This window comes from Lontra canadensis, unplaced genomic scaffold, assembly GCF_010015895.1.
Source record: "Lontra canadensis isolate GAN:19392208 unplaced genomic scaffold, GSC_riverotter_1.0 scaffold18, whole genome shotgun sequence".
Classification (NCBI taxonomy): Eukaryota; Metazoa; Chordata; class Mammalia; order Carnivora; family Mustelidae; genus Lontra; species Lontra canadensis.
The window spans coordinates 11,147,984-11,169,916 of NW_022631012.1; the positions used below are offsets into that span (position 1 = coordinate 11,147,984).

Sequence of the window (21,933 nt, forward strand, 5' to 3'; positions counted from 1 at the left end):
TTTCTTTTTTTTTTTTTTTTATTTGGGTTTTGGTTTTTGGTAAGTGCTTTCTTGTTTCTTAATCATTCAGTTCATTATGTGACATAATATGATATGATAGTAACATATCAGGAATTCAGTTTTTCCCACAAATGAGAATTGGTGAAGTAATACAGTGCTACTAAAGTTTCCAGCAAAACAGAAGGAAAGACAAGCCTCAGAAGGAGCACTTCAAAATACATTCAGTCATTTCCAAATGACTCAGAAGCATTCAAAATGAGGAGCCTTGTATAGGTAAAGAAATGAACAGTATTACCTGGGAGGCATAAAAGTAAGCAAATACTAGGTAGGTTATTCAACCTAATAACAATGATTAAATATAAGCTAATTTATATTTAGAAAATAAAAATATTAATCCAAGAAACAAAATTATGGGAAGTCTTTGTTTTCTCCCTTTAAAGTGATTTAAAGTACGAAGAGAAGTTAGGATTATGTTTCCCTTTTAAGAATATTCAGAAAACATGATTCCCCAAAGTGTGCAAAATAACGTCTCTTTTCAAGAATACTACAGATCAAACTAAGAAAAATAATATAGAGATATCATAGAAAGTGATAGAACAAAACAAAACAAAAAAGTGACAAAACAAAAATTAAAACAGAGAGCTTCCCATTAAAATTACCATTATATTGAGGCAATAAAGTATAAATGTCTATCATGCATTAAGAAAATCTGATATGCAAAAGTCCAAATTTACATAATGAAGTACCAGTAGGTATTTATATTCCATAGTATAACTTGATTTATAAAAGGATTCAATACAGATTTTTGAAACCATCATTCTCCTCAAGAAAAGTTAAATGTATAAAATTTTAATATCTCTTTGAGACAGTGATCCAAGCTTCTTCCTTGGATGATGTTACCAGTTCATACTTAGTTTCAATAAGTTGACCCTCCACGGAAAGCAGGTGCAGCCTCCTCACCAGTACACTCAAGAGTACTGTGGTCACCATGTATGCAAACCTAGTCAATAGTCAAGGAGAGAGTCGACTGGTTACTAACGATTAACAATTACACTTTAATTATATAGACTGCTCATTCTCATCAGCAGTCATCACCAAAACTCTGAGTATGAAGTCTGGCATCTTTCCTTTCACTTCCCTTTCTCTATCACTTACCTCAATTCTGGGCATTCCTGCGTGCCTGAGAATCCAAGCAAGGAGAAAGTTTTCATCATCAATTCATCATCAAACCGGTCTGGATCAAATCTAAAAAGAAGGTTTGGGACAAATGACAACAGAGCTCCAATGGCACTTTACATGTTTGTACTAGAAAAATACAGGTATCTAATAAAGTCTGAAAAGTACTGAAAGTAAGAACTGCTGTCACAATTGTATTTAAATTTCACCTGTTAGGGGCAGCTCAGTTGGTTCTGAGTGCCTGACTCTTGATTTTGACTCAGACTGCGATCTCAGGATCACCGGATTAAGCCCTGCCCCAGGCTCTGTGCTGAGCAGTTCTCCGCGTGAGATTCTCTCCCTCCCTTCCCTCTGTCCCTCCTCCCCTTGCCCCATGCACCTGCACACTCACCCTCAATCTCTCTCGAAAATAAATAAATAAAAATCTTTAGTAAGTTTTACCTATTATATTCTCAAACTAGTAAACATATATATTTTTTCTATTACTTTTTTTAAAAAAGACTTTATTTATTTGACAGAGAGAGAGACAGCGAGAGAGGGAACACAAGCAGGGATAGTGGGAGAGGGAGAACAGGCTTCCTACGGAGCAGGGAGCCCGATGCGGGGCTAGATCCCAGGATCCTGGGATCATAACCTGAGCCAAAGGGAGACGCTTAATGACTGAGCCACCCAGGCGCCCCTAATTTATTACTTCTAAACAACAGATACAGAATACATTTCTCTGGAACCAGCAAGGAGTGAAACTGTAACATAGGTGTGCATCATATTATGAGATATAAGGATAAATCATACAAAAGCACATAATGAATATTTAAATTTAAGATGTTCAAAACAGGGCACCTGGTTGGCTCAATCATTAAGCATCTGCCTTCTGCTCAGGTCATGATCCCAGGGTCCTGGTATCGAGCCCCACATCGGGCTCCCTGATCCTTGGGAAGCCTGTTCTCCCTCTCCCACTCCCCCTGCTTGTGTTCCCTCTCTCGCTGTGCCTCTCTCCATCAAATAAATAAAAATTTTTAAGAAAAAAAAAGTGTTCAAATTATCTATTACATGAGACCCATCTCATCAATATGCAAAGCATTTACACTGCCTCTTCAATTAAAATGTATTTCCTGAAACTGGATACACCAGACTTAAAATTATATTCATCAATTATATTACATCCAGACTTATTAGTAAGTGACGGAAATGAAAAGGCTAAGAAGGGCTTTTTTATTGTACAGAATTTCATTTTGTAAAAAGTCACTGGTGAAATGGCATACACAGAAACAACCAAAAACTCATCCAGTACGGAACATAAAAAGTCCTCTCAAAAACAAATGTTAGGGATACCTGGGTAGCTCAGTCAGTTAAGCATCTCCCTCTGGCCCAGGTCATGATCCCAAGGTCCTAGGATTGGGTCCCGCATTGGGCTCCTTGCTCAATGGGGAGTCTGCTTCTCCCTCCCTTTTCCCTCCTGCTCAGCCCCTCTCCCCCTCTCTCTCTGACAATTAAATAAAATCTTTAAAAAAAAAAAAAAGACAAATGTTAAAAGACTTAAACTGTGCTATGAGAAAAAAAAGAATTCTACTTTATTTTCTTTTTTAAAAAGTGTAAATTACCTTCCACTAATGGAATATACTAGACTCACATTATAGTTGACATAAAAATTATATAAAATAATTTTCCTTTTAACTATTTATTTATTTATTTTTAAAATATTTTATTTATTTATTTGACAGATAGAGATCACAAGCAGGCAGAGAGGCAGGCAGAGAAAGAGGAGGAAGCAGTCTCCCCGGTAAGCAGAGAGGCCGATGCGGGGCTCAATCCCAGGACCCCGGGATCATGACCTGAGCTAAAGGCAGAGGCTTCAACCTACTGAGCCACCCAGACGCCCCTTTATTTAATTATTTAAGTAATCTCTGGGGCACCTGGCTGGCTCAGCTGGTGAAGCATAAGACTCCTGATCTCCTGATCTCAAGGTCATGAGTTCAAGCCCTATATTATAAGTAGAGCGTACTTAAAGTAAGATTTTTAAGAATTAAGTAATCTTCGGACTCCTGGATGGCTCAGCTGGTTGAGCATCCAACTCTTGGTTTCGGCTCAGGTCATGGTCTCAAGGTTCCTGGGATCAGGCCCTCAATCAGGATCCACACTCAGTGGGGAGTCTGTTTGGGAGTCTCTCTCTCCCTCTGCCACTCCCCCTGGTCTCTCGCTTTCTCTCTAAAATAAATACATAAATCTTTAAAAAATTAAGTAATTTCTATACCCAAAGTGGGGCTTAAACTCACAAGCCTAAGATCAAGAGTTGCATGCTCTTCCAACTGGGTTTCCCAATCAGCTTTTCCTTTTATCAACTATCTTGAAAACTGAGACCCTAAATTTTACCTGCAGATATCTATGTATTTTTAGATTTAAAAAGAATCAAACTTGGGGGCACATGGGTGGCACAGTCGGATTAAGCATCTGCCTTCAGCTCAGATCCCAGGACCCTGGGATCAAGCCCTGCATCAGCCTCCTTGCTCAGGGGGTAGCCTACATCTCCCTCCCCATCTGCCTGCTGCTCTCCCCGCTTGTGCGCTCTCTCTTTCAAATAAATCAATAAAATCTTTAAAAAAAATCAAACAATTTCCCAATTATTTTATATAACACCTCACAACTGGGGTACCTGGGTGGCTCAGTCAGTTAAGTGTCTGAATCTGGGTTTCAACTCAGGTCATGATCTCCCCATCATAGGACTGAGCTCCATGTTGGGCTCTGTGCTGAGTGCAGGGTCTGCTTCAGATTCTCCCCCACTCCCAGTCAGCCCTTCCCCCACCTCGACTAATAAATAAGGTCTTTTTTAAAAAAGATTTTCCTTATTTGAGAGAGAGAGAGCGAGCACACATGAGTAGGGGGAGGAGCAGAGGGAGAAGCAGACTCCCTACCAAGCAGGGAGCCCCACATTGGGCTGGATCCCAGGACCCTGGGATTAAGACCTAAGCCAAAGTTCATCAGATAATCATTTGATGATTTTGTGTATGTGTATGTGCATAAGAGATAATATATGTATGTGTATATAGATATACACAGACATATAGTGGAATATCCACTTCTTTATCCATTTAACATGTGTTGGGACGTCTATTACCAAAAAAGATAAGAGATGACAAATGCTGGCAAGGATACGGATAAAAGGGAACTCTTGTACACTGTTGGTGTGAATGTAAATTGGTATAGCCATAAGGGTAAAGAGTATGGAGAGTCCTCAAGAAATTTAAAACAAAACTACCATATGATCCAACAATGCCACTTCTGCATATATATTCAAAGGAAACAGTGTCATTATCTCGAAGAGGTGTCTGTACTCACATGTTTATTGCAGTATTATTGGGCCACAAGAAAGAAGGAAATCTTGATATTTGCACAACATGGATGAACCTAAGCCAAAACCAAGAGTCTACCACTTAACCAACTGAGCAACCCAGGCTCCCTGGTTTACCCTTCTATTTACGGGTATTACCTTCAATTTCTTTCATCAATGTCTTACGGTTTTCAGAGTACGGGTCCTTCACTTGGTTAAATTTATTCCTAGGTATTGCGGGTCTCTTGTGTAATTTTAAATGGGATTGTTGTCTTAATTTCTCTTTCCTCTAGTTTGTTATTAGTATGTAGAAATGCTACAGATTTCTGCATATTAATTTTGTGTCCTGAAACTTTACCAAATTTGTTTATTAGTTCCAATAGTTCTTTGATGGAGTGTTTAGGGTTTTCTACGTATAATATGATGTCATGTGTAAATAGTGACAATTTTACTTCTTCCTTACCAATTTAGATGCCTTTTATTTATTTTTCTTGTCTGATTGCTGGGGCTAGGACTTTTATTACTATATTGAAAAAAAGTGATGAACTGAACATCCGTCTTGTTCTTGATCTTAGAGGGAAAGCTTCCAGCTCTTCACCACTCAGGAAGATGTTGGTTGTGGGTTTGTCATATATGGCCTTTACTATGTTGAGCTATATTCTTTGGCCTTTCGAGGTTTTTAATCATTTCATACAAACCTTAGGATTATTTGTTCTAGTTCTGTGTGAAATACTATTGGCATTTTGATAGGGACTGCACTTTGTTAATGTGGAAGGAGTCAAATCCCTTCCTGAGAAAAGACTGGAAGATGGGCATTTGCCTGCCCCCTTTAGATTGAACCTTGGGGGCTAGCCACAGTAAACACCTGCATGCCTATTAACAAGTACTTTTGTTTGCTATTTTCCTTTGGTACTTATGGATATAAGACCCCCTGGCTATCAGAGTTAGGTAATTTGGGGCATGTCCCTCAGACAGCAGCTATAAAGTTGGGGCACTAGATGTGTACAGGATGACTTGGTTTTATTGTGGAGTGAACTCGGTTGGGGTTGTGCCCACTGGCTCCCCCAGGCTTCAAGGAGGATCACGGCCATTACACAGAGATGTGCGCTAACCAGAAGCTGGACCCGCAGGCAGCAGCTTCTAAAATACGCAGTTAACCTCCTTCTAGGAAAAGAGTTTTTGCCTTGCCTGCCCCCTCTTTGCTGAACCCCGGAGGAAAAGCCACAGGAAATGTCTGTGTTCCTATCATGCATTAAGAACTGCTTCTTCATTTTTTACAAGCCTGTGGGACTCATGAACACAAGCCCTGGTGGCTTTCAGAACTAAGTGTTTTAGAAACCCGTATCTCAGGTAGGAGTCTTCAATTTAGGGCAGTAGCCGTGCAGTCCAAACCCTTCGATTCTCAGGGAGAAGCTGGCAGTTGAGGGTTCCCTTCAGATTATATGGCACTGTGCTGGGTGTGGGTTTATGGTAAGAGTGTGTCTTAGCCTTTTACACATTTCAGTATGGGTATTTTCTCGTTTTCCCAATGTGTGTAAGTCACTCAGCTGGTTTCTGGATTTCTCGCAGAGGGAGCTGCTCCATGAATGGCAACACTGAGTGTGCCCGTGAGAGGAGGGAAATTCAGGAGCCTGCTCTATCACTATCTTGGTCCCAGTCCATATGGAGATATTTGGTACTTGCCTTCATTCTTTTCAGCTGAGAATTTTGTATTAGTCTTGTTTTTTTTAAGTTGATAATATTTCATAGTTTAGAGTAATATTTACATTATTATATACTGAAATCATAGAATTTGACCCAGGTTTTCTTGCTCTGAAACATGCCAATATGGTAATAGTAATAATGTATTTCTATCATTTCTTTTTTTTAAAGATTTATTTATCTCAGAGAGAGAGAGAGTGTGTGGGCAGGTGGAGGGGCAACAGGAGAGGGAGAGAATATCACGCAGACAACCCACTGAGTGTGCAGCCTGAAGCAGGGCTCGAACTCATGACCCTGAGATCCTAACTTGAACCAGTATCAAGAGCCGGCTCGACGGAGCCACCCAGGCGCCCCTCTGTCATTTCTGTATATAAATAAATCATACCCAGACATTTTTTTTCTATAGGAGAATACGTTAATGTCAGTTACTCAAAAGGACAACTTTTAAATGCATAATGAAACACCACCTCACATCTAAAATAGAAGCAGCGACAGCGGCCAGCGCCGCCGCAGCTGCAGAGGCGAATCTCTCAAACGCTGCTGCTGAGAATCTCTGAAAAACAGCCTGGCAGTTTCCTGCAAAACTAAACACGCACTAACCATATGACCCCAGCAACTGCACCGTTGGGCATTTACCCCAAAGAAATAAATCCTATGTTCACACAAAACCCCTTACATAACTGTTCTTTGCAGCTTCATTGTTACCAAAACAATCCAAATGTTCTCCGGTGGGTGAAAGGCTGTGCAGCCAAAAAATGGTATGAAACATACTACGTTGACCTCAAGAGCATTAAGTTTATGAAAAAAGTTAATCTCTTTATCCCTGTCTGTGTGACAATTACATTAAACAGTAATCAACGGTCTCGACAAGGTCTATCTCAGTCTATGTACATTTTTGTTAGTGCGAGTTGTCTCTCAAGAGGGAGGTGCCCAATTTCAGAAAGCTTTTCATTAGTATGCAACATTATTACTAACATTTCCTAAATCTGATTCTATTTGATACATCAAAATGAGTTCCACATTTTAGCATACATATTTTTTAATATTTTCAATTTGTAACCTAGATCATCTGTTTTGAGGGAAGAAGTAGTGTCAAAAGTTACAGCAAATTTCTTATATTTTTCATATTACATTTCAAATTTATTTATCAAAAACTTGGCAAAAAAAGCCCCACAAAACAACAACAACAATTTGGCATTTTCCAAATTTTTTTAACAATTTAAAAACTGGAAATATTAGTTTTCTAAATCATAAGCATAAATATTCTACTATATAGATCTTCGATTTTGTTGTAAGTCATTTAGAATATAAAATATATTTTTTACTCATAGCAAATTTTGGAGGACTGCTATTTCATTTGTTAATAGATTTCTTTTAATATCATTATAATATTAAAAACTGAAATAGTAAGAACACTTAATAAACCCATCATTATCCTCCAGAGATAGGTATGAGTACTTCAACCATGCCACCAACTCTGTCCTACTACACTTCACACAGCTGTATTTTTTTTTTTTTTTAAGATTTTATTTTTACGTCAACTCAGTTTCCGATGTGGGGCTCAAACCTACAACCCTAAGATCAAAAGTTGGATGTTCCAATGACTAAGCCAGCCAGGCGCCCCCACACATCTGTCGAACCCCAATCAACTCAATCTATAACCTTTTACCAGGGCAATAAATCTTAACCCATTTCTTTAAGGTGGATTTTACTTGATGCCTATCCAGAAGGCAAACAGTAGCAGCTTTGCTCTTTGCTTTTTCCTTCCCCTGCCATTCTCACATACAACACACATAGAGACAACATCTACTTTTTGAATTTGACTAAAGAGATTAATAATTGAGACCAAGAGCAGGAAAACAAAGAAGCTACGTAAGAACACCCGTACTTATCAACAAAAGAATTCCGAATTTCCATTGAAATTAAAAGACAGTTGTAGAGATTAAATAGATCTTAGGCTAGAAGTGATAATAGGAGAGACAAAGAGTAGCAAGCAGACAGCAGATTCATGAAAGGAATAGTGAACAGAAGATACCAAAGAGAAGGCAGTGGCTTGCTTATGTTATATCATTGTCACATACTGAATTTTCTCCTCAAAACTTAGAAAAGAAATGAAAAACACACAAACACATAAAAATCAATAATCACAAAGATAAACACAGATATTTCATACTTGTGTGGGGACGGCCAAGTACTGGGATCCTGCAGTACCACTCCAAGAGCATAAAGAACAAGGGTCTGCAAAAAAATTATTCTAGTTAGTCAAGGCCTTACAGAGACAAAATGACTGTCAGAGAGCCAATTCCTCCTGAATGCTCTTTTAATATAGATAATAAGTACAAAATAAAAACAGAAAATGATCAAAGAAAATACAGGCCATTATTTTGATGACTTAACAGTGGAGAAGGCCTCCCTAAGCATGTCAAAATCTGACAGTCATAAAGGAATAAAAGACTTTACTACGAATATTTAAAACCTGCATCCAGTAAAAACAAAACACACTAAAATCACCAGTGAAAGATAAATAATAGGAAAAATATATTTTCCATATAATTAACAGTTAGCATGTGCAATATAAAAAAATATATATAAGCTCACTAGAAAGAAATGAGTTATAAGCACATAATTCACAAAAGAAGAAATACAAACTGATAAATATGTATGAAAAGCTGCTCAATCTCTCCAATAATCAGGGAAAAGCAAATTAAAATAATGAGACAGTATTTCATATAAGAAATATGTTGGTGGGAATGCAAGTTGGTGCAGCCACTTTGGAAAAGTTTGGAGATTCCTTAAGAAATTAAAAACAGAGGGGCGCCTGGGTGGCTCAGTGGGTTAAAGCCTCTGCCTTCAGCTCAGGTCATGATCCCAGGTCCTGGGATCGAGCCCTGCATTAGGCTCTCTGCTCAGCAGAGAGTCTGTTTCCTCCTATCTCTCTCTGCCTGCTTCTCTGCCTAGAGAGTCTGTTTCCTCCTATCTCTCTCTGCCTGCTTCTCTGCCTACTTGTGATCTCTGTCTGTCAAATAAATAAATAAAATCTTAAAAAAAAAAAAAAAAGAAAAAGAAATTAACAACAGAGCTTCCCTATGACCCTGCAATTGCACTACTGGGTATTTACCCCAAAGATACAGATGTAGTGAAAAGAAGGGCCATCTGTACCCCAATATTCATAACAGCAATGGCCACAGTTGCCAAACTGTGGAAAGAACCAAGATGCCCTTCAACGGATGAATGGATAAAGAAGATATGGTCCATATATACAATGGACTATTACGCCTCCATCAGAAAGGATGAATACCCAACTTTTGTATCAACATGGATGGGACTAGAAGAGATTATACTGAGTGAAATAAGTCAAGCAGAGAGAGTCAATTATCATATGGTTTCACTTATTTGTGGAGCATAAGGAATAACATGGAGGACATGGGGAGATGGGAGAGAAGTGAGATGGGGAAAACCGGAGGGGGAGACGAACCATGAGGGACTGTGGACTCTGAGAAACAAACTGAGGGTTTTGGAGGGGAGAAGGGTGGGGGGTTGGGTGAGTCTGGTGGGTATTATGGAGGGCACATATTGCATGGAGCACTGGGAGTGGCGCATAAACAATGAATTCTGAAACACTGAAAAGAAATTTTAAAAATGTAGAAAATCAATAAATCTAGAAGTAGTAAGGATATGGAGAGAAATAGCATTCTCATACATTGTTGCTAAAAATAGAAATTGCATCTTACAGGGCAATTTAAATTTAACATAAATAACACTCTGACCCCAAAACTCAATTTCTAGGGCTCTACTCAATATCTATACAAGTATATAATTTGTAATAACAAAAAAATTGATGTAATCTAAATTTCCATCAATGGGGACTGCTTAAATAAACTGTTAACACACTCATGCGATGGGATACTATGCATCCATTAAAAATAAGCTGGATCTGTATCAAGTCCCAGTTGTACTCATAACCACACTACACCTAAAGAAGCAAATTAATGAATGATGCATGAAAAGCAACTTTTCACATATAAGTTCAGTTTTTAAAATACATATATGTGTATATACACATACAGAGTAACATATATACACAAAGACCTACAAAAATACACGCCAAAGTATTAACAACAGTACATGTGAGGAAAGGAGCCTTTTATATTGTTTATACCCTAAAACAACATATATTATTGTCATTTAAAGTAACTATGTCTTTGATTTAATAATAGGTATTTATTAGACGTATTAAGACAATATAATTCAAAAACACACACTAAAAGAGTTGAAAAGAGTAAGTGAATAAGTATACCAAATGTTTCTTACCTCTCTAGGAATAATAAATTTGTCAACCTTTCCTTCAATATCTTGAAGCCGGGCAGAAACTGGGGTCAGTTTGGCAGCCCGAACAGTTTCACAAAGTACTTGCCGACAATACCTGTTTTAAAAAAGTTTTTTTTACAGTTCTTACCTCTGGGAAAGGCAGTTTGAAATGCAGGTGCATTTTGTAACAACTTTAAAAATCTTCCTAATTGGAAATAGGCACATCATAATTCTAATTTGCTTGAAAATTAAGTTATATATTAGAGGTATATAAAGTCCAGGTAGGTTAAATTTAAACAAATAAAAACAACTTCAAAAGTACCAGAAGAAAACTCGAAACATTATTTATATAATTCTTAAATAGAAAAGTCCCTTTTTTTTTTTTTAAAGATTTTATTTACTTATTTGACAGACAGAGATCACAAGTAGGCAGAGAAGCAGGCAGAGAGAGAGGAGGAAGCAAGCTCCCTGCTGAGCAGAGAGCCCGATGCGGGGCTCGATCCCAGGACCCTGGGATCATGACCTGAGCCGAAGGCAGAGGCTTTAACCCAATGAGCCACCCAGGCACCCCGAAAAGTCCCTTATTTTTATTTTTATTTTTTTTAAGATTTTATTTATTTATTCATGAGAGACAGAGAGAGAGGCGGGGGGCAGGGGGGAGAAGCAGGCTCCCCGATGAGCAGGGAGCCTGATGCGGGGCTCAATCCCAGGACCCTGGGATCATGACCTGAGCTGAAGGCAGTCACTTAACCAAGTGAGCCACCCAGGCGCCCTTCTATTAAATAGTTTCTTTGTAGTATCTTATTTAATCCTTACAAGAACCTCAGGGGTGCTATTATTATTCTAATTTTATAGATTTTTAAAATTAGGCAATTGCTTAAGATCACGTAGCGGGGAGATGGTGTCAGCAGGATTCAAACCCAGGTCTGCCTTACTCCATAGCCCCTAATCATAAATACCAAACTACTGTATGTATCCTTCAATAACAATCCCACTTCAAGGACTTTATTAATAGCAACAACTGGAAATATAAAAAAAAAAAATAACAAGCATAGGAATGCTGATTGTTTATAATACTTAAAAGCAACAAAAAACAAAAAAGGAAAACATCCTTCCTTTTCTCTTTGAACAACTATTTACTGGGACTATTTATTGAACAACTACTTATTGTTTCATTAGAAACACCATGTTAGACACTGAACTACAACAGTAAGACAGAAACCCACAAAGGGATCCAAGGTTTAGTTGGCAGAGAAAGTGAGAGAGGTAGGGACAGCAAGGATAACAATTTAAAAAGCACAGTAACTATTATGATAAAGGCAGTTCAGGATTTTGGAGAACACATGGCAGGAGCACATAACTAAAGAAAGGACTTGCAGAGAAATAAGCACTTGAGGCGGAGACCTGCAGAAAAAACTGCAGTTTGCTAGTAGAGAAAGGAAGAGAGAATCTAGACAAAAGAGTAGTCTGCAAAAGCCAGGAGATGAGAAAGAATACTACAGCTGTGAAGAAACAAAAGAATTTCAGTATTGCTAAATCCAAGGTAGGAAGAGGCACAAATAATGAGAGATAAGGTGGGAAGGGAATAAGCAGCCCAGCTCTTGAAATGCCTCCTAGGCCATGCTGGTGAGTTTAAATTCTATCTTAAGGGCAACCAGAGGTCACTGAAAGATTTTAAATTGGGGATTCATCTGCCCAGATGTTGACTCCTCAGGTACAGAAATATAACTAGCACAGTGATGCTCAACATTAGAATTAGAACAAATCGGAATCATCTAAGAAGCTTTTGAAAACTTCTGATGCCCAGAGACTGCTGATTTGGCATTGGTCCTAGGTTATCTGTATGGTTAAAGCACCCACAGTGTTTACTGTGTACAGTCATGGGCTCCAGTAGCAATTTGGAGACTGGATTAGTGGGGAGCAAGATCCAACGCTGTTGAAATATCCCAGGCAAGTTGATGGTGATCTGAATAGTGAGGACAATGAAAAGAACCAAAATTCAACTTCCAGGCACACCTGGGTGGCTCAGTCAGTTAAGCGTCTGCCTTCACTCGCCTCAGGTCATGATTCCAGAGTCCTGGGATTGAGTCCCTCCCTCTGCCTGCCACTCTTCCTGCTTGTGTGCTCGCTCTCTTTTTCTCTATCTCTCTCTGATGAATAAATAAATAAAATAAAATAAAAAAACAAACTTCCAACTAAAAGTTGTTTGAAAGTCAAATCAACAGAACTTAATCTCTGACTGGGCATAGTAGAGTTATATATATAAGAATATTGTCCACAAAATATTTAGAGAAAAGATGGAATTTACAGAAGAATTATATTTTTACATTTTAAAACATCTTGAAGTTTATTTTGAATATATATGCATATATATGCATACATATGCATATATGTATATACGCATAGAAAAATTTATATAAATATAATTTATGTATATATAATAATAAAAATTTATATATATATGTATATATGCATAGAAAAACCTGGAAAAAGAGTAAAGATAGTTAACAATTGTTATCTCCTAGGGATATAGTTACAAAAAACCTTTACCTTCTACTTCATACACTTCTGTATTATAAAAACTTCGAAGGACAAGTATTACTTTTAAAATGAAAAATAGTTATATTCAAGGTAATTAATATAACTTCCAAATTTTGAAGAATTTGTAACATAAGTCTCCTTATCTTCTTTTCTATAGTTAAAAGAGGCTCCAAGGTAGGGTTGGTTGCCTGACTTCCAACACCCTAAGCATTCATAATTGCTATTTTTAAAAAAATCTTTTTAGAATGCCTGGGTGGCTCAGTCTAAGCATTTGCCTCAAGTCACAATCCCAGGGTCCTGGGATCAAGTCCTGCATCATCAAATAAATCAGTAAAATCTTTAAAAAATATAAAGAGAAAAAAATCTTTTTTTTTTTTTGGTAAAGATTTTATTTATTTGACAGACAGAGACCACAAGTAGGCAGAGAGGCAGGCAGAGAGAGAGGAGGAAGCAGGCTCCCACTGAGCAGAGAGCCCGATGTGGGGCTCGATCCCAGGACTCTGAGATCATGACCTGAGCCGAAGGCAGAGGCTTTAACCCACTGAGCCACCCAGGCGCCCTGAGAAAAAAATCTTTTTAACTAAGGTATTATCTACATATAAAAATTCATCTATTTTACCTATACAATGTGATGAAACTTAGTAATTGTGTATAATTGTGTTACCACAACCACCGTCAAGATATAGAACAGTTCCCCCTAAAAACTCTTATTCTCCCTGCTAGTTGATCCCCCCCCCCATTCATGGCCCCAGACAACCACTGATCTCCTTTCCATTACAATAGTTTTGCCTCTTCTCAAATTTCACCTTAAGGAAATTATATTGTATGCAGTCTTTGAATTTGACTTCTTTCACTTAACATAATGACATTTAACCACACTGTTGTATATATTGATATTATATTACTTTTAACCACTTGGTAATATTCCAAGGTACAGATATAACACAATTTGTTTATTTACTCACCAGCCAACGAACATCTGGACTATTTCCAGCTTTTTGCTATCATGAATAATACTGCTATGAACATGTGCATAAAGGTCTTTGTGTATATATTTTTTTCATTTCTCTTGGATAAATGCACTGGACAATTTCTGGGTTGTATGGTAAGTGTATGTTTAGCTGCCACACTGTTTTCTGACAGGTCTATACCATTTTGCATTTCCATCAACAAGATGTGAATGCTCCACTTACCTGAACATCACTGATACTATTTTACATAAATCTAATGTAAAGGTTTCCCAAAACTATCTTGTGATTTTATTTATTTGACAGAGAGAGCACAAGCAGGGGAAGAGGCAGAGAAAGAGGGAGAAGCAGGTTCCCAACTGAGCAAGGAGCCTGATGAGGGGCTCAATCCCAACACCCTGGGATCATGACCTGAGCTGAAGACAGTCACTTAACCAACTGAGACACCCAGGCACCCCCAAAACTACCTTATGATTTTAAAGAGCAAATTAAGTTATCTAATAAAATCTGTATTTACTTTTTTTAAAAGATTTTATTTATTTATTTGAGAGTGAGAGAGAGAGAGCATGAGAAGGGGGAGGGTCAGAAGGAGAAGCAGACTCCCCGTGGAGCAGAGAGCCTGATGCGGGGACTCCATCCCGGGACTCCAAGATCATGACCTGAGCTGAAGGCAGTTACTTAACCAACTGAGCCACCCAGACACCCCTAAAATCTGTATTTAAACATTTTAAGTCCTGTAAAGATATATACCTTTCCTAGATATTATCATTAGCTTTAAATAAGACAGTTAAACCAACTCAAATTTACCTGCTAATGATCTCCTCTTTTTATTATATTCTTACCTGAGCTGCTCAATTTTCTCTGGAGTAATAGGATCCTTCCCAAAAACTTGGTCTATCTCTTCATAAAGTTTTCTCTGAACCTCTTCAGAGGTGGTTAAAAAACAGATTGCCCAGGTACACACTAAATAAAAATTTATATTAATAACAATGAAAATAGCTAATTCATAGTTTGGATGCAGAGTAAGATAGAACATACTATTACTTTTTTCTTGTATTTTCCCTTTTTCCTGATATGGAAGACAAAGAAATGCTACCAAAAAATACGACGACTGTTCACAGGAATTTTTTTTCCAAAGATTTTATTTATTTATTTGACAGAGATCACAAGTAGGCAGAGAGGCAGGCAGAGAGAGAGAGAGGAAGGGAAGCAGGCTCTCCGCTGAGCAGAGAGCCCGATGCGGGGCTCGATCCCAGGACCCTGGGATCATGACCTGAGCTGAAGGCAGAGGCTTTAACCCAGTGAGCCACCCAGGCACCCCTGTTCACAGGATTTGTACTTCATTGAACAGAACATGACAACTCCTAAGGAGATCTGCAATTGCTTTCTTAAAACTGGCAAGTAATTGAAGCCAAAAATGCATTTTTACCTTCAGTAAAATAGTAATGATAATAAATAAACCTCATTATCTGGAGGAGTGTTAAATGTTGGTTAACTGTAATGGATTGTCTGGTTGACCCAACCTTGTTTAATAAAATACAGATTTATTAGTTCTTTCAGGAGACCTAATGAAATGATTCATACAAATCAAAGTAGCAGGAGATTTACTTATAAATCAGTGTTCTAAATTTTTACTTGTAATGGTAGATAAACTGGTTCAAGAATTGGTATTGGTTATTGCTTAGGACAACGGTTCTCTAAAATCACCCAGGAATTGACTGATGGCACAATTCCACATTCACAGATTCTGACTCAAACGATTTAAGTGAAGTCCAGGTATCTGTACTTCCAACAAATACCGTATTTATTTTGATGAACAACAAGACTAGAAGATGACTAAGTTTACAGGCTTACTTTTGCTTAAAATGGCCTATGTATTATATGCACCGAGGAAATGAAAAGGTAAGAAAATCACATGATGAACATGAAACAGAAAATACGAAAAGTTCTATTTCCTTTAGAAATCCACTGGGGGGAGCCTGGGTGGCTCAGTGGGTTAAGCCTCTGCCTTCCACTCAGGTCGTGATCCCGGGGTCCTGGGATCGAGCCCCGCATCGGGCTCTCTGCTCAGCGGGGAGTTTGTTTCCCTTCCTCTCTCTCTCTGTCTGCCTCTCTGCCTACTTGTGATCTCTGTCAAATAGATAAATGAAAATCTTAAAAAAAAAAAAAAAAAGAAAAGAAAAGAAATCCACTGGGATTACAATTACTCAAAGAATGGAACTATCCAGATACCATCCAGATACCAGCACCTCTTACCCTAGATGTTGCTTGAGAAGACTCTATCTTACTTTTTGAGTCAAACACTTTTAAAAATGTATTTAAGTAATTTCTACTTCTACATATTAATTATCGCCTTCTTGAGCTAAGCGTGAACTTAAATTTGTCTCAAAGTTACTTTTTATTTTAATATTTGCCTAATTCACATATCCAAATCTTATGCCTGGAAAGGACACAACTCACTTTCTGTACTAAATGTTGTTATGAATAAAATTAATAGCTGCTTGGTACTCAACTCTTTTTATAATTTACTCACATTCAGAGTTTATAAAAAGGCACATGAGTAACTGCCTGTATTTAACTTTTTCCTACATGTACTTCTTTATTAGGGCTTTTGAAGGAACTATAGAATTTCTGCTTCACAAGTGATAATGGAAACTTGTGCAGTGTACAATATGTACATGTTTGTAATTTTACAGCATACAGTCATATACAATATTGAAAGATTTAGTACAAGGATGTGTACACAGTGAGGACTCTTATACCCTGCTTTACCATATTATCACTTAAAGTTACCATAACTGTATGGTTTAATAATCTCAAAAATTGGTTCTTTGGTAGAACTCTAAAGTATGACTGGGCATAGCTTAAAAATAAGATTTTAAGTCATGAACGTTCTTTAAACATGATACTGAACCAAAGACACAATTACAGACTTGAGAATACCTTGGAGGTCAACTAGAGCTAAACTGTTATTTGAGAGAAAAAAAAAATGCAGAGCCAAATATCTTGCTCAAGGCCAATAAGTAGCAGAAGATTAAAGTTTCCTGCCTATTTTGACTCTCAAAAAATTCAGAGGTATCTTAAAAAAATAACCAACCCACATGCAAAGAAACAGTGATAATCTGAAATCCCCCCTAAAAACTGTGATAAGATTAAAATATTAACCCAACTTTGGAAATGGTCACTTTTTTTGCTCTGTTGTTGTACTCCAGATTTTTTGAAGGTCTTTAGCAAAGATATAATTTAATGTAGTAAATTTTTTAAAAAACAAGTTAAGCACTTTTTAAAGAAGTTCCATATATTATTTTTGACACATGCACAAATTCCATTTAATCTATAATATCTGGACATCTCTAGATGTCAAAAATTTTATAAAGAAGAAATTATGGGCAGTTTACATCTTTAATTATTATTTTTCAACAGAAAGAGTTGTAAATGAAATCCTTCAATGAGTATCGATTTTTTCTATTTCAAACTGAAGTTCTGATACTTCCTTTACCATTTTAGCATATTTTTATAAGCGTACACAAATTTCACACATTTTAGAACTTTAAATAAAAATCACCTTCAATTCCACCAAGAGAGGAGTTCTTTTAAACTGTGATTTCTGTGGCCTATATCCTCTGTTGGTAGACCTTAATAATAGCAAACTGGACTTGAGTCAAAGTGAAAACCACAGCAGGAAATTGAAAAGCTCACTGCTCTGCTTGGAAAGGTGTCAATAGCAGTTCATTTTAAAGGCACTAACTAGAATTCACAATCCATAAACTGTGTCAAGAAATTTATGGCAATGTTCAGAGGTGGCATAGAGCACCTGGGGGTTTCAAAAAAAAAAAAAGGTAGCTGTGTGAATCAAGCCTTTCAAACAAAAATAAAAGAGAAGGGAAATTATAAAGAGGTCTTGCAAACAATGTTTCCTTTATTTTACCCATGTGTATTTTATAATCTATCTCAAGAAGAAATCAATTTATACTCACATTTTGCAGTTATGACACAACTGGCCAGAGAAAATATCATACTGTCTTCAAGGATCTAGGAGAGAAAAACTAAGTTTAGAAAGTGTAAAATGTAAGGTGGCCTGTATTAGACCCTACCAAAATAACCTATAGTATAGAATTAAGGTCAAGGAAAGGAAAACATGTATATTATTTCTTTACAATGTTTTCACCTAAAAAAACTAATGTAAAAATCAACCTAAATAGGGCATTGCCTTTTTGATGCAATAAACATTTACTGGTAGTTATCACCGGCTGGTGCTATGTTTTTGCAAACAAACTGCCTCAGGGCTGTCTTTCTGGCTTAGGCTGGTGCAGCAACAAAGCCTCAGAACAGTGAAGAGGCTGCCACTACCCTTGAAGCCTTATTCGATCCTGCACCTGTACAGACCCAGAAAACCATTCTGTCTCTGAAGACTCACACGTGTAGACTGGGCATTCATTATTCCTACAGGGAACAGGCATGGCAATAATGGCTCCACTTTTGTCCTTTGCCTGACAACCCCGCAAACACAGCGGCGTGCTGGGGTAACAGAGGCATTCTGAGAACAAGTCAAGCTGCCAACCTAGTCATTAAGTCTCCTCTTTTATGATCGGAGAATTTTATTCAACATTTGCTTACCCAATATTAAATAATATAGAGCGGCTTCAAAGAGCTAAATAAGAAGACACTAAATACTTGTACTATTTGTGGACAATGTGCTAGAAAAGTAAAGTGAGAACAAAGCACTATACATGGGTGATTATTATTTACTTAATAAACTTAACAATTATACCACCTGTTGGTCATTAAGGTTGCCTTGTACTAAGGAGTCAATGAAAATATGTTGACTGAAGTTCCCTCCTTTTCGTTCTTTTATGATTTTCTTTAAAATAGATTCCAGTTGCCTAAGAGCTTAGAGAAGAAATACAAAAAAAAGATTTTACAATATAAGCATTTGTAAAGATTGAATATCTTTTAATATTTCTGTACAATGTTGCTATGTGCAGAATAAAACTTTTAAGAAAAAGAGCTGTAACCAAAAATTTTTACAAAGCTAATTTATGTTAAAATTCATCAATTTTCTTTTCCTTCTTTTTGCTAAATTTTACATACAAAAAGCTGCAAATGCCATGTATGTACAATTTAAGGAATAATTATAAAGCAAACACCCATAATATCAACAACCAGGTCAAGAGCTAGAACTAACACCAGCTTCTTGGAGGCCTCCACACACATAAACCTCTCCCTTGATACTTCCCTTCTAAATTTTTTTTTTTTAAGATTTTATTATTTGAGAGAGAGAGAGAGAGAGAGAGAATGCGAGAGAGCACAAGCAGTGGAGAGGGAGAAGCAGGCTTCCCAATGAGCAGGGAGCCTAATGTGGGCCTTGATCCCAGGACCCTGATCAAATACTCTCTAGGGTTAAGATTCTCATTTGGATCTTGGGATTCCATGCTCTACTGGACCCTATACTTCCCCCTACTTTGCTGCCTGCTCATTCTCAGTCTCCTTTCAATGATTCCTTCTCATCTCTTGAATTTCTTAATGATGGAATGTTCAAGGTCAGGATTCAGTTTTCGAACCTCTTTTCTTTTTCTACTTACATTCATTACCTTGATGGTCACTAGTCTCAAGGCCTTAAATACAATCTATGGACTAAACATTCCCAAATTTATATTTCCAGGCCGGACCTCTTTCCCCTGAATTCCAGATTTCTATGTCTAACAACCAATTTAGCATCTCCACTTAGATGTCTGAAGCCTATTAAACATACCATATCCACAAATGAACTCTACATCTTTCCCCACCAAAACTGGATCTTCCCAAATCTGCCCCATCTCCCCAAAAACTTCATTTTCCAAACACTCAGGCCTAAAACCTCAGTGTCTCCTTCCATCTTATACCGTACAACTTAAGCTGTCAGCTAATGTTGGTGTTCTAATTTCAAAGTACAGAATTATTCTTCCTTACTTTTTTTTTTTTAAAGATTTTATTTATTTATTTGACAGAGAGAGATCACAAGTAGATGGAGAGGCAGGCAGAGAGAGAGAGGGAGGGAAGCAGGCTCCCTGCTGAGCAGAGAGCCCGATGCGGGATTCGATCCCAGGACTCTGAGATCATGACCTGAGCCGAAGGCAGCGGCTTAACCCACTGAGCCACCCAGGCACCCCTATTCTTCCTTACTTCTTTTTTTTTCATTCTTTATTTTCTGCTGCCTACCACCTAGTCCAAGTCACATTATTTTTCTTGCCTGGTTCATTGCAACAGCCCCTGAATTAGTCTCCCTGCTTCTGCTCCATGTGCCTATAATCTGTAACAGCAGCCAGACTGACCTGTTGAAAACATAACTGAGACTGGGGCGCCTGGCTGGCTTGGTCAATAGAGCATGCAACTCTTGATCTCAGGGTTGTAAGTTCGAGCCCCATGTTAGATGTAGCGATACTTAAAAATAAAATCTAAAAAAACCCAAAACAGGGGCACGTGGGTGGCTCAGTGGGTTAAAGCCTCTGCCTTCGGCTCAGGTCAGGCTCAGGTCTCTATCTCTGCTTGCCTCTCTGCCTATTTGTGATCTCTGTCAAATAAATAAATAAAATAAATAAAATCTTTAAAAAAAAACACCAAAAAAATAATAACTCAGATTATAACTGCTAAAACCTTCCAGTGGCTTCCTATCTCATAGTAACAACCTAGTCTTACAATGAGCTATAAGCCAGACAATATCTGTCCCTCCCCTCAGTTTTTCTGGCCTCATCTCTTCTATTCCTCTTCTGACTCCAGCCAAAAAGTTCCCTGTACACCAGAATCCCACCCCCAGGACTTTGCAATTACTCTCCCTCTATAGAGAATCCTCTTCCTTTGGACATGTGGAGAGCCTCAATGATCTGCACTGAATGATTTCCTTATCTCTTGCAAGTGTAGCTCATAAGTCACCTAATCTTAGTTAAGGCCCTTCCTAGTAACCCTATTCAAAATTGCAACCTCCCCATCCCTAGCACACCCCATCCTCCTTCCTGATTTAATTTCCTCCGCAGCACTTTTCATCTTTTAATACACTATTCGGTTTACTCATTTAGATTATTGTCCGCTACTTCCCACTAGAATGTGGTGCCATGAAGACAGGAATTTTTGTTTCTTTTGTTCATGGACATCTCCCCAGCACCAAAAACATACCAGAATACTATAGATATTCACTAAATAGTTACAGATTTGCATGAATGTAACACATTAGTGATTAAAATTAAAAATTATTAACACTGTGATGCAGTGGTTCTCAACTCTGCTACAAATTAGAAGCACCTAGGAAGATTTTTTTTTATAAAAAATCGTAAAGTAGGGCGCCTGGGTGGCTCAGTGGGTTAAAGCCTCTGCCTTCAGCTCAGGTCATGATCTCAGGGTCCTGGGATCGAGTCCCGCATCGGGCTCTCTGCTCAGTAGGGAGCCTGCTTCCCTCTCTCTCTCTGCCTGCCTCTCTGTCTACTTGTGATCTCTGTCAAATAAATAAATAAAATCTTTAAAAAAAAAAAAATCGTAAAGTAGGGGTGCCTGGATGGCTCAGCCAGTTAAGCGCATGACTCTTGATTTCGGCTTCGGTCATGACCCAAGGGTCACGAGATCTAGCCCCGCACTGGGCTCTGCATTGGGCATGGAGTCTGCTTAAGATTCTCTCTCTCTCCCTACCCACCCACCACTTTCACTCTCACTCCTAAAAAAAAAAAAAAAAAATCATAAAGTGTAAGTCACACCTCACACCAAATAAATCCAAATGTTTAGGAATGGAAGCCTGATGTCACTATTTATTTTGTTTTATAGTTTATTATTATTTTTTTTTTTAGTAATCTCTACACCCAGCATGAGACTGGAACTCAGGACCCCAAGATAAAGACTCCTATGCAGGGCACCTGGGTGGCTCAGTTGGTTAAGAGTCATAAGCTCTCC

The 21,933-nt window shown here is 37.9% G+C and overlaps 1 protein-coding gene across 1 annotated transcript in view; it reads right to left on the reverse strand.

Annotated features, from left to right (window-relative positions):
* Window positions 1–596: 596 nt before the first annotated feature.
* Window positions 597–21,933, reverse strand: part of LOC116869109 (cytochrome P450 20A1) — a 59,515-nt gene continuing 38,178 nt past the window's right edge. The window contains exons 7-13 of the mRNA XM_032860041.1: window positions 18,794–18,909; window positions 17,997–18,051; window positions 14,862–14,982; window positions 10,514–10,625; window positions 8,376–8,440; window positions 1,156–1,245; window positions 597–1,000 (exon numbers count right to left, since the gene is read on the reverse strand). Of these exons, the coding sequence (XP_032715932.1) occupies window positions 850–1,000; window positions 1,156–1,245; window positions 8,376–8,440; window positions 10,514–10,625; window positions 14,862–14,982; window positions 17,997–18,051; window positions 18,794–18,909 (710 nt within the window). The 3' untranslated portion in view covers window positions 597–849. The remainder of the gene's footprint in view (window positions 1,001–1,155; window positions 1,246–8,375; window positions 8,441–10,513; window positions 10,626–14,861; window positions 14,983–17,996; window positions 18,052–18,793; window positions 18,910–21,933) is intronic.